Raw genomic sequence first — 17,481 nt, forward strand, 5'->3', positions numbered from 1 at the left:
CTTTTCAACAAGCTTTCACACAGTACTCACTTGAGTATTAAGTACTTTCAAGTAGCCCGACACCTGAGCGAATACTCTAGGGGTGATCCAGCATTACAAAAACACAGCCACTTTCTTCCAGAGACAACACCCCTCTTGTCTCCAGTTTGGCTGGAGTTTTGCAGCCCAGTTCCTGTTAAGTGAATGGAGCTTAAAGGGGTAATCCAGCGCTACAAAAAAACATTGCCACTTTTCCCCCTCTCTTGTCTCTAGATTGGGTGGAGTTTCAAACTCAGTTCCATTAAAATAAATGGAGCTTAATTGCAAACTACACCTGAACTGAAGACAAGAGAGGGGGAAAAGTGGCCATGTTTTTGTAGCGCTGGATAACCACTTTACTTGCAAACCACATCTGAACTGGATACAAGAATGGTGCTGTCTCTGGAAGAAAGTGGTCATGTTCTTGTAGCACTGGATAACATATCGTGTTTCCCCTAAAATAAGACAGTGCCTTATGTTAATTTTTACTCAAAAACAGGCACTATGTCTTATTTCTCTTCTCCCCAGAATACTCACAGCCTTGTGGGATGGGTGGCGGAGTGCAGTGGGACGTGCCAGCAGGATGGGCGGTGGCGTGCAGTGGGATGTGCTGGCGGGACGTGCAGCGCTGTGCTTTGGTACATGTGTCAGTCTGCAGAGGACGGGGGGGCCATGGACGAAGCTGCCTGAGTGGCGGCGGGTGGCCTTACTTTCGGGGGGAACCTTACTTTTGGGGGTTCCCTAGTTTAGGGTAGGGGGTACATTACTTTAGGCTAGAGGTTAGGATAGTTGGGTGTCTTATTTTAGGAGGGTGTGTGATTTTGGGGGAAACACGGTGCATACACTGCATAGCACTGTCCTTAAATGTTGGTTTATTACTGCTAGTCAGGTTAATATTGGGGATTGTGGGGGAGAGAAAACTGTTTAGAAATCTAAACACATTGCACCTCACAGAAATGTAATTTTGTATATGGATTTGTGAGAATCTCTACTTATATCTGCTCGACTCTATAATGAAATGATTTGATGTAAAATACCAGTTTTCCCTTCTAACATCTCTATCTCCCTCACCCACTCCACCTCCCCGTCACAATCTTACCATTGCCAATCAGTCCTTATTCTCTAAAATGTCACAAATGACTGTTTTTGTCATAAAACTGGGTGCACATCGTAATAAAAATCGGTTAACTGGTGCATTCGCCAAATGGTGCACTTTATGGCATTTTTAGACATTTCTCCTTTATGTAGTTTGATAGATAAGCCCCTCAGGATCTTTTAGTGTTTCTGGCTTGAACGGCAGCAGTGGTTTTCGATTGCAGCACATCCTATTACAACAGATACTAAAAAAAAAAGGAGACTGCGTGAAGATTCGCTCGTTCTCCGTTCCCCCTGCAAGGCTCAGGACTCTGCAGGTAGCTAATAAAATGTTATTAATAAAGTCAGTCGAGGCGATGTGTCAGCTGGGAGGGGAGAGGAGCCTGTTGCTTTTATAAAGCCTGAAGTTATTGCTGCAGCTGCTGTACTTGCTCGGTCTTGCGTTTTATCATCTCGCCACATCCTTGGAAGAATTACTGCGTTTCTGGGCCAATTGGAGATAGATCTGGTTACCTGCTCATGCTGCTGCCTGCTTATTCTTTGGGGCTAGGAAGAAGGCAATGACCTGTGTAGCTATCATTTTAAATGAGAGTGGTGTATACTCAACAAAGGTTTTTAACCCCCCCATCATCTTTACATTTTGTGTACTGGAAAACACTGACCTTAGGAAAATTGCATTAGTTTAAAATGAGTTCCACTGATACAGTTATGGATGCATATAAACACCGGCAGGGATGTGGCAGACATGTGCGATAAAGTGAATGTACCACTAGCACATTGCTGTTTTGTTTTTTTAAATGAAAAGGACGGCCAGTCTAGTATGGCACTGGTTTATTACCGAGTACCAGCCGGGCAAAAAGCATTGGGGGTGACGATCAGCCCTCTCTGTGACATTGGGGGATACAAAACTCTAAATGTTCTTAGGCCAGGTTCATGCACAATAAGACACCGGCCGTTCTTTGACCTGGCTGTGTCACAGAACGGACAGTGTCAGTGAAGTTCATCCCAGCCGGTACTGGACTTTACAGCTGGCCAGAGCTGCACTTCCCATTGTGTTAACTGTCAGGGTTGCACGGCTGCTATTCAATGAATAGCGGAGCGTAAAAAAACCAGACTCTTTGGAAAATGAAAGGTGGAATCTGATTGGTTGCTAGGGGCAACTGAGCCAGTTTCACTTTACACCATGTTTGATAAATCTCCCCCTATGTGTATACACTCCAGATGGGATTCCATAGACTTTTTATACAATGTATATCTTGAATTGATCAAAATAGGGCCGGTGTTACAATTTGCAACAACGGCTGTAATTAGTTCAAAATATATGTTGTGTGAACATAGCCTTAAAGTGAATGTACCACAAGGTATATTGCTTATTTGTTCTTTTCAAGAATAGACCAGGGCCAGTGCGGAGATGCCGGTGCCCAGTCCTTTCTTTGAATGGCCACCTGGTTTCCGATCTATTACCGAACAACGGCTGGGCCTGAAGCACTGGAGACAGGCCAGCCAGCCCCTAGTGCCCCTAGAATCAATGGAGCCACATCACAGAGGGAAGATCATCACATTGGTGGCCAGCGGGCCTGTCCCCAGTGCTTCATGACTGGCTGGTGCTCTGTAACAAACTGGCGCCGTGCTCAGGAACTGGGCCGGCTGTTAAAAAAAAAAAAGGACAGTGGCACAGGCATCCCCACGCCAATGCTGGCCTATTCATGTAAAAACATGATGTACCCAGTGGTACATTCGCTTTAATCTAGTAACCAGCAGACTACCTGTCAGAATACTAGGCAACTCGCATGCCCCTTGTAAAAAGTGATTCCCATCATAAGGAAATAACACGGAGAATAGTGGGGAGACAGGAGGGTGGCATGGTAAAACCGTGTAAGAAATGGGAAAAAAAAACTATGAGTGTAAATGAGAGGAAAGGAAAGAGCAGGCTGCAGAGAAGAAAGACAGCAGAGCGCAAATTAAATAAGAGTAACAAACACTTGAGCTGATCTACTGTGCACAGCGGAAATGGATTTCAGATTTATTCGCTGAAATTTCCCATGAAGACATTAAGCTCCTCGGCTGAACACTCAAGTGCAATAAATAGGGAAAGAAGGAAAAAAAAGGAAAAGGAAATGTTGAGGAGAAACAGCTATGATCGGCGCTGAGCCCCGAGCTGCACAACATGCTTCCAATTATGGTAGCCCCATGCCACGAAAACAATGTTTTACTTCACAATTAATCTGTCGGAAGCTTCTGACCAGAATTTGCAAATGTTAGACCAGGAGGGACCAGTATAGGAGGAGTATGCGAGCGGTTTGGTGCTCATTCTGGGCACCCCCCAGCCTTCATCTCAGATAAAGGGAGGCGATTGGAAGGCTGTGCTCTTCTTTGCTCTTTCCTTGCACAGTTAGGAATATTTTTACGCTCATAAGGCCAGCTTCACATGTTGAATTTTAGTCCGCATTTTGAGCAGTAGCAGCTCCAGAGCACAGAAAAAGATGCAACTCTTTCCATTAAAGTTTTTCTCAAGTTTTTTCACTGCTTACGGCTCCATTCACACGGAGCCTCCGTGTCATAATGGGAGTCTATGGGAGGCTTGCACGCTTCCTCTCTCCGTGCTGAAGAATGAACAGTTTTGCTCAGTGTGAATTGAGCCTAAGTCCTCGATTTGAGTAACGAGCCCTATTGAAAACAATGGAAGACTCAAATATTTTACCCGTTGTCCCCTGCTTGGCATAGCGGAGGGTACCTGCTAATCTAAAATTGACAGTCTGGCCCTGTGCAGACTGTGATTTGTTGGTGGTGGGATTCTGGTCTTCTGTTTCCACTATCGCCACTAAGTTTCACTACCACCATTTACTTTCACAGCTTGACCTTGCCATGTGGTTTAAGTATACCTGTAACAATCAGACTTTCCAGATCAGTGGAGAGATCCTCTGCTTATCCAGAAGATCAAGTCTCCATAGATACAGAGACGCAGTCAGATAATAATGCATCTTTTGATTGCTTCTCTGTATCCATGGAGACTCGACCTTCCAGATTAGAATAATATTATTGGCCGTCGTTTTTATTTTTAAATAATGTACACTATGTTCATGATCACTATTTACAGTTGTCGTTATCAAACAATGGCTGTTATCCCCTCCCCCCCCAAAAAAAAAGACATTGTATTGAAGTCAGTCAGTCCACAGCCTTAAAGTTTGTTGAAAGTCCGCGCTCAGACTTCACAATATGTCAAAATGCATAGAGATGAGCGAGCACTCTCTATCAAATATAGTATTCACTCCAGTATCGGCTACTCGAAAGTAAAGGCTTTTCAACAAGCTTTTTATTAACAAGCACTCGAGCAGCAGGCAATACTTGTTCCAGTATCGAGTACTTTCAAATAGTCGATATTCGAGCGAATATTATACTCAATAGAGAGTGCTCGCTCATCTCTATGCATTCTGACATATACTGGGACGTTCCTGCACAGTGTCCATAGACATATAAAGATCATTTGTGGGCCAAAATTGTGTAGTGTTCTTCCCTATTTTGTTTTAATAAAACTATATTGTGGTGAAGCAGACCAAACATAGTTACAAAAAGACCGCTCGGTTCTATCATCTCTATGGAACCCAACGGATACGCTGGAATCTAATTTTTGCCGGTTTTCTAACAGTATGTGCATTGTATAGTAGTTTATTAATGTGGACATCCCTAAAGACTACTCATAGCTGAATAAGAATATATTATGAAAAGATCATATGTTGATTTCCATTCTTTGAAGTAGGAGAAGTACATCTAAAGGCTATTGTCATGGGCCACGTCATACTTTAAATTTTTAAAATATCATTATGATAAAGAACAATGAATCTACACAATAGGTAAATAATAAGTGACTGGGCACAATGGTGGGAATAGCTGAGGCCTGAAAATGATGAATACATTGGTTTAATAAAAAAGGACAAGGGATAAGTATCACACCAGGGCTCATGACCCACTTTGATACAAAGTCTCATTCTGCAGCCTTCAGACGTCATTGACGTCATTCCACTTAAAGCAATCTCCTCTACATTTCTTCCCTGTAGGTAATTCTATTGATGCATCATTTTTTTCTTATTTTTATAAAAACTTCTTTTCAGCATGCAAAGATGCTCAACGATACATATAAAAACTAGGACAGGAAAAAAATGGTGGTATTGCTTATAGCAAACCATCTGACCATAGCATTATACAACATTAACTGTTAACATTGGATTGCACATTTTGTTTATTGCAATGCAGTTATTTTTTATTTAATATTATTTTGTTAGGCATATTTTTATTTAAGCTTTTTTTAGCTTGGGTACAACCTGGTACCTTAATGGAGAAGTCCGGCAATTTTTTTTATCAAAGTATTGTATTGCCCCCCCAAAAGTTATACAGATCCCCAATATACACTTATAACAGGAAATGCTTATAAAGTGCTTTTTTCCCTGCACTTACTACTGCATCAAGGCTTCACTTCCTGGATAAAATGGTGATGTCACTTCCTGGATAAAATGGTGATGTCATTTACTGGATAAAATGGTGATGTCACTTCCTGGATAACATGGTGATGTCACTTACTGGATAAAATGGTGATGTCACTTCCTGGATAAAATGGTGATGTCACGACCCGACTCCCAGAGCTGTGTGGGCTGTGGCTGCTGGAGAGGATGATGGCAGAGGGATGCTCACTGTCCCTCCAGTGCCCAGTGTCCCTCAGTGTCCCTCTGCCATCATCCTCTCCAGCAGCCACAGCGCGCACAGATCTGGGAGTCGGGTCGTGACATCCCCATTTTATCCAGGAAGTGACATCACCATTTTATCCAGGAAGTGACATCACCATGTTATCCAGGAAGTGACACCACCATGTTATCCAGGAAGTGAAGCCTTAATGCAGTAGTAAGTGCAGGGAAGAAAAGCACTTACTATAACTTTTGAGGGGCAATACAATACTTTAATAAAAAATTTCTCCAGACTTCTGCTAACTGAACAAGTCAATACCCTATTATTTTTTTTTTTAATCATTAATTCATTGTTAAGCCTTGTAGAGAACAGTCTACAAGAGTATTAAGATCTATTTGCCCCAAAAATGTATGTATAGTTACACTACTCGTTTGAACCATAACACTAGAAAAAAAAAAAAAGAAAAAAACAAACACACACATATCCACTGGTGGGCCAGTGCCACTTGCCATTCATCAGCTTATTATCAAATCTGGCCCATGGTTGCTTGCAACCCGGGCAGTCGCCCTATCTGTGATCCGCTGCTGCCTCAAATACAGTTGTTTCCAAGATGCTCTCAAAACTGTATTGTAACATGGCTGAATGTTTCTGTACTGTGAAAAAGAGGTTGTCAAAATAAAGCCTGATCTCTGACATCCCATTCAGCTCTCTATCTATTGGCTGAAGCCGCACTTCACAGACTTTCTGTTCTTTCAGCATAGCTATACAGAGGGGGGTGCACAGAATTCTTTGTTCCCTTACTTTAGCCAACAAATATTTTTGTTCTGCCTTTCTGACAGAACAGACCTGAATTTGTAATTTGCTTCTTTAAATAAAAGGCCCTTTTTTGCACCCCCCTCAAAAATGTTTTTCTGTGCCTTTGTAGTAATAATTATAGTATCATCTGAAACATCTATTCTCCTCTTCATGACAAGTTTTTTTTTTTCCCTGAGTGACTTGTGTGCAGCTGTGCCATGTTTTCAGAAAAAATATCACTGATGAAATGCGATATTATATGAAATTTATTTGGTCGGAGTCTTCGCTGCAGCCCCAGCCCTCATTCAGACACAAGTCACCCTTTAATCTTATTCACTGAAAGTCCAGTAACAAGAGGAGTTGGCACTCAATGTGCTGCTTGTAAGGGTGGAGAACCTCGATGAATAATGATAAAAGAGAATTTTAGAGTTCTTGTATTTTGCAGCGCCCTTATTCTTTATTTAAAGGTACAACTTACACTAGTGGACAAAGCAATTCAGCGTATAAAAGTAAGGCAGTATATAGCAGTTAGAATAAGGCTATGTTCACACACTGGTTTTTGAGATTGAATTAAAAAATATATAATTTTTTCATCCAAAAAGTCAGAAACTTCCAGATATCTTTTGAGTCTTTTTCATCTGAGATGTTTATTTGGTTTGATCATTTTCAGTAGAATTTTTTAGCAAAAGCTGTAGCTCAAAAAATTACAGTTTATAAGTGGGACATATTTTGGGCCTTGAAATGCACAAATCACATAAAAAGACGTGCCAAAATTGTTGAATTCTTTTGAACAATTACGGATGTAAAATGAATGTTTGTGTGAACGAATAGCCATTCATTTTCATAATAGCGTCAACAGAATCAAATGGACAATAAAATGCCCCCCCCCCTCCTCCCATTTCTGAACCATAAAATGACCCAAGTTTTATGACGCAACAATGGGCTGGAGTTCTCTTCTGTTATCACTGACTGACAACAACTGAAAAATTACAAAAAGGGAACATGAAAAATATAAAATATATAATTAATCTGAACATCCACAAAGGCATATATCATAATATAATTTAGATTAGAGTGTGGGGCATTATAAATGTACTGTAGTTGTCAGGTAGCCAATGCACCAGGATATTTGCTGCTAGAATCTGCATTTTAGGGTTATTGTACAGTGGTTTGCAATAAATTAGAATATCAACAATTTTTTTATTCAGTAATTCAATTCGAAAAGTGACCTCATATATTCTATTGAGTCAATACATACAGAGTGAACTTTTTCAAGCGTTTATTTCTGTTAAAGTTAATGTCAGGGCCCCAGTAAATAAAGACACAGGACAAGTGGGCCCTATGGCTAACAGCCCCACACACTGTCCCTACCTACTTGCAGTGCAGGTCCTAAATGACCGTCCGCAACTGGGCGGCGTTCCCTACGCTGCAGTAAGTGCAAACACAAAACAAGACAAGACAAACTAACACAATAAAGAATAGTCGGCGGGCAAGGTTGGCAACAAACGGGCAGCAGAAGTACAGAGTAAGAATCCACAAGCAAAGTCGTGGTCACAAAATCCAGGTCAGAAATACTTATAAACACGGAACGGAGATACAAGGAAAAGGTACAAGGAACTATACGCAATAACAGACAGTAAACAAGGTACACGGTGAAACAGAAACCAGAGACAATAACCAGGTAACTAGAGGACAAGGCAAGGAACACTGAACCAAAAGACAAAGGCAAGAAACAAGCAAAGGGATAAGGAAAACAGACAATAAGGCAAAAGGCTGGATCTAGCAGAACAGACAAGCTGGACAAAGCTATCAAGAGCACTGAGTGAAGAGAGAGGCACAGGTATAAGGGATCAGAAGTCCAGTACTCCAAGCTGATAGGTGGAGCAGGAGAAACACACAAGAAATTACAAAAAGCCAGAGGTGAGGAGACCTGTCCATCACAACACAGCAGACAACAATCAGTGAACAGACCACAGCAAGGAAAGTGCAGGGAGAACTAAGAAAACATGGACCGGAACACAGATGAAATAAGCAAAGAATATAGTAAAACTAGGAACGGATTTATGCCAAAAGCGCAGTCTTTGGCGCAGAGGTCGGATCTTCACCGCAGAGGATGGCACTGATGCCTTTTCAGGCACGATCATGACCATGATCATTAATGATTACAGTCAAGAAAAACCCAAAAGTCAGAAAAGTAGAATATTATATAAAACCAACTGGAAAAAAAATGTTTTTAACACAGAAATGTCGACCAAATGAAAAGTCTGTACAGTGAATGCCCCCAATACTTGGTCGGGGCACCTTTTGCATTAAATGACGGCATCAATGCGGCAATGTGGCATGGAGGCGGTCAGCTGATGGCACTGCAGAGGTGTTATTGAAGCCCAGGTTGCTTTGATAGCGGCCTTCAGCTCATCTGCATTGTTGGGTCTGGTGTCTTTCATCTTCCTCTTGACAATACCCCATAAATTCTCTATGGGGTTAAGGTCTGACGAGTTTGCTGGCCAATCAAGCACAGTGATGCTGTGGTTAGTAAACCAGGTATTGCTACTTTTGGCAGTGAGGGCAGGTGCCAAATCCTGCTGGAAGATGAAAATTCCATCTCTAAAAATCTTTTCAGCACAGGGAAGTATGAAGTGCTCTAAAATTTCCTGGTAGATGGCAGCGGTGACTTTGGTGTTGATGAAACACAGTGAACCTACACCAGCAGATGACATGGCTCCCCAAACCATCACTGATTGTGGAAAATTCACACTAACCTCAAGCAGCTTGGTTTGTGTGCCTCTCTACTCTTCCTCCACACTCTGGGACCTTGTTTACCAAATGAAATGCAAAATTTACTTTAATCTGAAAACAGCACCTTGGACCACTGATCAACAGTCCAGTTCTTCTTTTCCTTGGCCCAGATAAGACGCTTCTGGTGTCTTTATTGGTCAGGAGTGGCTTGACACATGGAATGCATTACTTGTAGCCCATGTCCTGCAGACGTCTGGATGTGCTTGTGGCTTTTGAAGCACTGACTCCAGCAGCAGTCCACTCTTTGTAAATCTCTCCCAAATTTTTAAATGGCATTTTCGTTACAATCCAGTTAAGACTGTGTTTCTCCCGGTTGCTTGTGCACCTTTTTCTACCACACTTCTTCCTTCCACTCAACTTTTCATTAATATGCTTTGATACAGCACTGTGAGAACAGCCAGCTTCTTTAGCAATGAACTTTTGTGGCTTACCCTCCTTGTGGAGTGTGTAAATGACTGCCTTCTGGGTATCTGTCAAGTCAGCAGTCTTCCCCATGATTGTGTTGCATACTGAACCAGACTAACGGACCTTTTATCACACTTTAGGAAGCCACTTCAGGTGTTTTGGGTTAATTATTCTAATTTTCTGAAATACTGACTTTTGGTTTTTTCTCGGCTGTAATCCATAATCATCAACTTTAACAGAAATAAACGCTAGAAAAAGTTCACTCTGTATGTAATGACTCTATAGAATATATGAGGTCACTTTTTGAATTGAATTACTGGAAAAAATAAATAAGTTTGTTGATATTCTAATTTATTACAAACAACTGTATATCACCTGTGTTGCCTATTATACAGTCCTATTATACAGAGAAATGATCTGCTGAATCAGGACAATTTGAGCAGATACCTCTGTGTGTAATGAAGACAACGATTAGCTGAGGAGCTGATCATCAGCTGATTGTAGTCTTTCAACATCTCTAAAAATCATTGGCTGCTGGACGTGCATGTGTAATAGCTGATGTGCCAATGACAAATGTGTAAAGAAAATAATTAAGATTATACTTACCTGTCCATGATCTATGGTGTCCTGATGCCTTTTCACTCTCACCAAGCCACCACTGATGCTTCTGAAGCCATGTCTGAAGTGTCAAGCTGCTCAGCCAATCACTGACAGCGACTCTGTCACGTATTGGTCAGTGATGGATTGTGTGGTCTTTCACTTCAGAGACAACTTTAATAGCTTCAGCAGCAGTTATGGTGAGCTGGGAGCAGAACGCTAGGGAGCCTGAACAGGTAAGTATAACTTTATTATTTACTATATAAAGCAAGGGCTGTACTGACATCATTAACAATGTCCGTGCAGCCCTTGCCACATGATAATTGAGCAGTATAATAGGCTTTGTAAGCAAGCTCCAATCGAGCAGATTAATCCTTGTGTACCTGGCACATAGGGCCATGTAATACAGGCCTAAGATTTGTCAACTTCTTACATATGTCCATCCTTAGATTAAATCTCAATAGCAAACTGTGCATAGTTATGTGATGCCACATCCCAGCTGAGCAGATGGACAGTCCACAAACAGATAAATACCATCCTCACCCAGGTAGCACACTTATTCCCAGAGTCAATCTGCCGAAAGAAGACCATACTACAAACTAAAAACCCATGTCTATCCTGGCATGACTCTTTCAATGTAAAGCACATTTACCGAAAATTATAGCAATAATGTGATCTCAAGAGCACATAGCAGAATCTTGGAAAATAGTTCCAAATAGGCCAAAATTATAAAACAGATGAAGCATATGGGAAACAGGATCCCCGGGTTGCTTGCAATGACTGTCTTTATGCTTTGAATAATGCGTTGCACAAGATGATTTCCCCTTCAGATAACCTGTTGTTATATTTCACCACAATGTGATTAGAGAAGGTGCCATATTCATCATTCCTGTAGAAATTGTATATTTTGAGATTAAAAAGTGTTAATATAAATGACATGTTATTTGTACTCACTCAATAATGGCTGATGTGATTAACCTTCATTTCATTTCCTAGACCTTATTATACAAGCAAGTTAATCTATTTCTGTGTGCAAAGACGGCCGCAGTGTAACCCTTACCTAGCATTGCCTCAGTAAGTGGTTTACATATTATGAGAGAAAGCTGACAATGGCCTGAATTTGGTCCAGGCCCTGGGCCTTACACAATGGAATTTCCATAGCCAGGAGTTGCATCATGGAGTCTGGGTTCCTAATATATAGGGGGACATTCAATAAAGGTAGAATCATACACCAGGGAGAAAGTGCATGTTAGGCCCCTGATGGGCAGGCAGGGGGGCTCAGGGGCGTAGCAAGGCAAGGAGAGGGTGTGGCAAGGCAGGAAGGGGGCCTTGCCACGCCCCACACCTCATTTACCATGATTTGCACCTTCTCGCAGGGGTAAATCATGATTTAAATCTACATTTGGTATGTCAGGCACAGGGTCAGGTGCCCAGACAGATTAGTGAATTTGTCTGGGGGGAAAGGGGATGTGGCCTAACTTAAGACAAGCATACGAGTACACCAGTCTTGATGACTCCCCCCGATAGTATACACATGTAGAACATGTCATTGCTCTAATGGGAAGGGAGGCTTTTAAAGGACTATTATTCTATGCTATTCGCATTCATTACTTCAAAAAAAGGAGATCTGACAGATCCAAGCAAAGGGTTAGCTGAATGTAACATGCTTCTGTTAAATTTGCAAGAAATGGAAATCTTGACATGACATATAGCCAACTAAAATATATAGAACGTAAGGCAAAACTGTAACTGCATAAAAATTGCAAATCTACTTTAAAAATGTATCTCCATTGAAAATACTGCGTAGATCATAGGCCGCTACAATAATAAGGTTTCCTAATGGCAATGATTATTTTTGACAATCAAAGAATATCATCAGGTTTCAAAATATCTCTAAATTGAGATCCAGCAGAAACACAAATTTTCCATTTGAAGTGCCATTAGCTTAGGAGGCGGCATTAATGGGTAAACACATTTCCAATTAGTATAGAAGCAGTGCTGACTTGTGCGTGCGTCCATCATTTAGGATACCAGGTAATTTTATCAAATATAACTATTTTGGAGTTCTAGCCAGAAAAGCGTTTAGACGACTTCTATCTCGACCAAAAAAATAAAAAACACACAGTACAGACAATAGCCCGGACTTATCACTATGTCAGACAGAACAATAGCAACCAATTACAGCTCAGCTTTTGTTTCTCATAATGAGCTGATTGGTTGAGTGAGCACTTAAATGCTCGAGTGCTCTACTCGAGTAATGAGTCCCATTACAATCGATTGGAGCATTTAACTAGGTGCCCCCTGCTCGGAAGATCAGAGGGTGCCTAACATTTTTTCGTCTGAATTTTTTGTCTTTAAAGAGATGTTTAAATGAAATATACAAAAATTAAAATGAAAAATGTAATAGGTTTCTTCAAGATTCCGCCAGAGTTGTAGGGTGTCTTGCAGAAACCTGTTACATTTTTTCATTCTACTTTTTGTATATTTTTGTACACTTCATACATTTCTGATCTCCCAATCATTGACAGCTCACTCAGTCCAATCACTGCTGTGTCAGTAAAGTAGTGTGAATATTTAAAAAGTACTCCAAGGGTAGCCAAAGGTGCTCGGTCAAGCATACAGTACTACATACAACTCAACACTAGTTGTTAGTTGTGTAACATAAAATGCCTTACATGACTTGAAACAGATTTATGTGTTTTAGACCCTTTTGTGCCACATCTGAAAAATCGGAGAGGCTTTTTAGGTGCAGGGCTCGAATGAGCCACTGTCTTTCAAAAGTGTAGCAAAATGGTGCGATTCTGGCAAAAAGTAGTCAGTCTAAACTGAAAACAGACAGTGGAAGATTGATCAGACAACATGAGCCACTTTGGTCTTCCATCTAAGTTTGCCATGTGTACGAATTAGTGACTTTTATTAAATTTGCTCCAGTACTGTAAGTTGTTGGAAGCAAATACTTTCAACAAGAACCATAGACAGAAACAAAATTCTCCTATTTAAGAATGTCCCATCCATTCTATCTTGCCTGAGTGTTGTTGATTCTCTGTGTTATTGAACAAAGAAGTTGTTCCTGTGTCTGATATTACATGGATCCTGACCTGTGCCTTTCTTTGGAATACACTTGCCTGCTTGAACCTTTTTGTACTATTCCCCACTCACTGACCCAGATTTTCTGACCTGCGTCTAAAACTACCTGCCCTGATCCTCTGCCTGGTTCACTACACTACTGCCTCAACCCTATTACCATTCTAAATCTTCTGTTGATGTCCCGGCCTGTTGGCTACATATATACTGTCTGTTTCTCTGATGTCTGGTTTGGTTATCAGGAATGGCTGCTTCCCATACAAGGACCACGCTTGTAGTGCAACCCGATGTCCTCTAGTAGCAGAAGTCAAGCTACCATATTCTTTCAGGAAGTGCCTTCCAGGTCTTCACCTTTTATCTTATTCCAGTGGAATAAAGGGTGAAGACCTGGAAGGCACTTAAACTCCACTCCCTGGCATTGCACAAGAGTCAAATAAGTTCAGTGGCACAGTGGGTCTACATCCACTGCCTGGTCCACTGTACGAATATACTCACTCAAGCTCACTATTTGCCTGAGTATCACGGTACTCAAAAGTACTCAATACTCAAATGAATACCACGTGGTGCTTGAATAAAATGTGTGTAGTGCTACTGGCAAAAAGCCCAGCTCTGGTATCGTCCCATGAAATGGAAAAAAATAGTTGTTGACTCTGGAGGGGACTCTCATGGACTCAAGAACACCAATGAGAGCACCACTCTAGGATTACTCTATGTAGATTTTTAAGAATCAAGAAGCAATAATATGCTTGCCATTGTAGAGTTACAGGTACTATAAGTGATCACTTTACACTTTATTACTGCACACTTTACCTATAGTCTACACCCTTCTTAGAGCTTCAGAGGACTCATCAGCAAAAATGGAATACAAAGGATAACCATTCCTATAATATGCAGAGGAAAGATAGGAGGTCAGTGAACTTGAAAGCCAGAAGAACACATTTGTTGGTCAGAGATAAGGAATAACATCAAAAGCCCATGTACCCAAAAATATATGCCAAAGTAAAATTATTATGGCGACAAAAGCCAACTGACATAAAGATCATTGAAAGGTAGGACGTTTTATCTCATAGCAACAACAGCAGCTTTGATGTTTGACTATAATTAAGATTCCCGTCTCTTGCAAATGCACAAAACTATGAACATTCATCTTCTTACATTTTAGCTTCTGTATCTGAATTCATAATTTAATATTACAATATATCAGTACAAAAGACTTATAGAGCACATTATCTTCTACAAACAGTTACACAGGATGTAGAAAAGTTCACCCACTGGCTTTCCACGTGCCTTTGTTAAATAAGCTGCTCTGTACTTGACTACATGATGTGTATCGTTTAGGATAGTATAGGTTCAATGCAGGTTATGTTAAGGTCTATGTACATTTACTGGCCAAATGTATGTCAAAAGCAAACATAGCATAACGTTTCCACCCATGCAGGGGTTTGCGTTGGAGAAAAAAAAAGAATAAAATCATCCCATATCTTTATGTTGGATTAATAAAGTTTCTTTTCAGAAATGTGAACCCCCACATGGATGCCGTCAAGTTCTATAGTGTAGCATTAACCTAGCCCAGTAACATCTAAACTAGTTCTGTGCATGGTCCGCAAATACGGATGATGTGCTACTGGCCAGAATTCAGGCACGCTGTGTCTGTACAGTAGCGTGAAGATGCGCTGGGAATCCCTTAACTGTCACTTTCAATAGGCTTACATACTTGCAGCAGAATTGGTATCCCGCTGAGAGTATGTATACGCCGTCCCCTTTAACCCCCCATGGCCCCGTATATGCGCTCCGGCTTGCTTCAGGGGCTCCCAGCGTCTGGACGTCCTGCTCAGCCAATCAGTGGCTACGGCGGGGTACTGATCCGGTAGTGTATGCACTGGGCCGCAGGGGATTAAGGGGGCTGCCTTTGACATAGACACCAGCTGTTTCGTGACCTGGCCGGGTCACGGAATAGCCGGTGTCAGAAAAGATCATCCCAGCCGGTACTGCAGTACCGGCTAGGTGATCTTCACTTCTGTTAAATTGGGATGCGGGAGCATCCGTGCGCGCCTGCGTCTCAATTTCCCGCTGCACACAATGGAGCGTGTGACCTTAGCCGCACCCTCCATTGGGTGCACTGACAGCTTTTCTGCGGCCGCTATTCAATGAAAAACGGCCGCAGAAAACTGACAGTTTTTTTGCGGCGCCGCTAAGGATCTCCCTTAGCCTGCAGCACTAAGTAAGTTCCGTAGTAATCAGGGCAAATCGGCAATCGTTATTGCAAATCAGGGCCGTGATTACTGCGGAACTTGCATAGTGTGAACATAGCCTTAAACAGTTTTGAAGCTCCTGGCATCGTAATGAAAGTTTCAGACTCTGGTCCATAGCATCATCTAAGCATGGACCATCATTATGGAACATGTGAATGCCCCCTTAGTCCAGTGTAAATATCTATCTATCTATCTATCTATCTATCTATCTATCTATCTATCTATATATACTGCGCATTTGGTGACTTCTTTCAAACCAGTTTTTCTTTTTTTTTTTAATTATTGGCAATAACTAAATGTTTCAGCGTCCATTTGGACATGAGGTCATAAGTCATCTCCAGCTATCCAGCTGATAAATTTTTTTTAAAAAAAGGTCAACTGATTATCAGTCAATTTGGCCACCACTACAGCTTCCATATTCCAAGTACAATAGGTGCACAAGTCTCCGGTCGCCAGACCCAGGCTTCCGAAATCACAAAGAAAGTGTAAAGAGGCGGCACTCCAATTAAAGTGAAAAAAGCAACGTGTTTTATTCACCCATCAAATTGCGACGTTTCGATCTTCTCAATGAGATTTTTTTCAAGCTGCTTGAAAAAGATGTCATTGAGAAGATCGAAACGTCGCAATTCGATGGGTGAATAAAACACTTTGCTTTTTTCACTTTAATTGGAGTGCCTTCTCTTTCGACAATTTTGCATTAATTACATTATTTCATGCATTACATATAGACTTAAATTAACCTACCATAAGGAATTGGGCGGGGATATGCCTCGTTACTGCTTCCAGGGAGCAGCTGTGTAACGCAGCAGTCACTATTATGTCCTGCAGGGACAATGGAATTGGAGGATGTGTCATTACGTCCACGAGCTGCAGTTTCAGGGCAGGTGCAGCCAGTCTGTGTCAATCCACAACGTACACCCCAGTCACGAGCTCTCAAGCACTCCTCAAACCATCGGCACAGAACACCACAAGCAAACTGACTAGAGTTATCATGGTTGACCAAGAGAACCTCCACAAAGCGGAAACTCAAGATAGAGTCAGGGAGCAGCTGAATGGACAAGGGTTGCTCAGACAAGCATATCCGAAGAAAGTTTTTGTCAAAGTGAGAGAACGTAAAAGGTGATCCGGAGCTACAAAGTTCACGGGCTTCTTCTGCTCCCTCTTCAGGTCGGTTGCAAGTGTGGTTGGGAAGATAATGATCCAAAGGTTGCACCATGGGGGATAAATGAGAGCACACTTGCTCCTCGTGTGTGAACTTCAGGTACAATGTGTATTTTGTTGGGTCTGGGTTTTCCAGGGTCCAGGAGCAGCCAGGGGAGAAAACAGGAAATAGGTCCTTAAGAGAAAAGGCTCCGTACAGAACTCCAGAAGCCAAAGCCGAGCATGTGCTCGGTGTGGGGTGAGAACCCCAAGAGCACAAGACAAGAGACGATATCACAGATAGTAAGAGGGGACAAGCAGTGTTCATCCTATGACATGGGCCCTGAAAAAAAGAAGAAAAGATGTTACATTGAGCAATGCATGTATTCTGAATAGTCACATGAAGAGAACAACGGGTAGTAACATTGTATCAATCAATTCTTAACTATGGTATGGTCAAAGCATGAAGAAGGAAATATATTTTGAAGTTCATGTATGCAAATTCAGCCACAGAATCCACAGAAATGCAATCATTTTACATATAGAACTGAGAAAGATACGTGTATAATATCCGAGCAGCATATCAGTATCATAAAGCAAAGATAAATCAGGATAATGGCCA

At 41.5% G+C, this 17,481-nt stretch overlaps 1 protein-coding gene across 1 annotated transcript in view; it reads right to left on the bottom strand.

The window, feature by feature from the left end:
- Positions 1-11,169: 11,169 nt before the first annotated feature.
- The window catches only part of LOC138794200 (adhesion G protein-coupled receptor B2-like), a 47,359-nt gene continuing 41,047 nt past the window's right edge, over positions 11,170-17,481 (bottom strand). Inside the window, exons 2-4 of the mRNA XM_069972978.1 lie at positions 16,464-17,202; positions 14,623-14,638; positions 11,170-11,272 (exon numbers count right to left, since the gene is read on the bottom strand). Coding sequence (XP_069829079.1) covers positions 11,170-11,272; positions 14,623-14,638; positions 16,464-17,187 — 843 coding nt within the window. The 5' untranslated portion in view covers positions 17,188-17,202. The remainder of the gene's footprint in view (positions 11,273-14,622; positions 14,639-16,463; positions 17,203-17,481) is intronic.

The sequence above is a fragment of the Dendropsophus ebraccatus genome, chromosome 5, assembly GCF_027789765.1.
Source record: "Dendropsophus ebraccatus isolate aDenEbr1 chromosome 5, aDenEbr1.pat, whole genome shotgun sequence".
Lineage (NCBI taxonomy): Eukaryota > Metazoa > Chordata > Amphibia > Anura > Hylidae > Dendropsophus > Dendropsophus ebraccatus.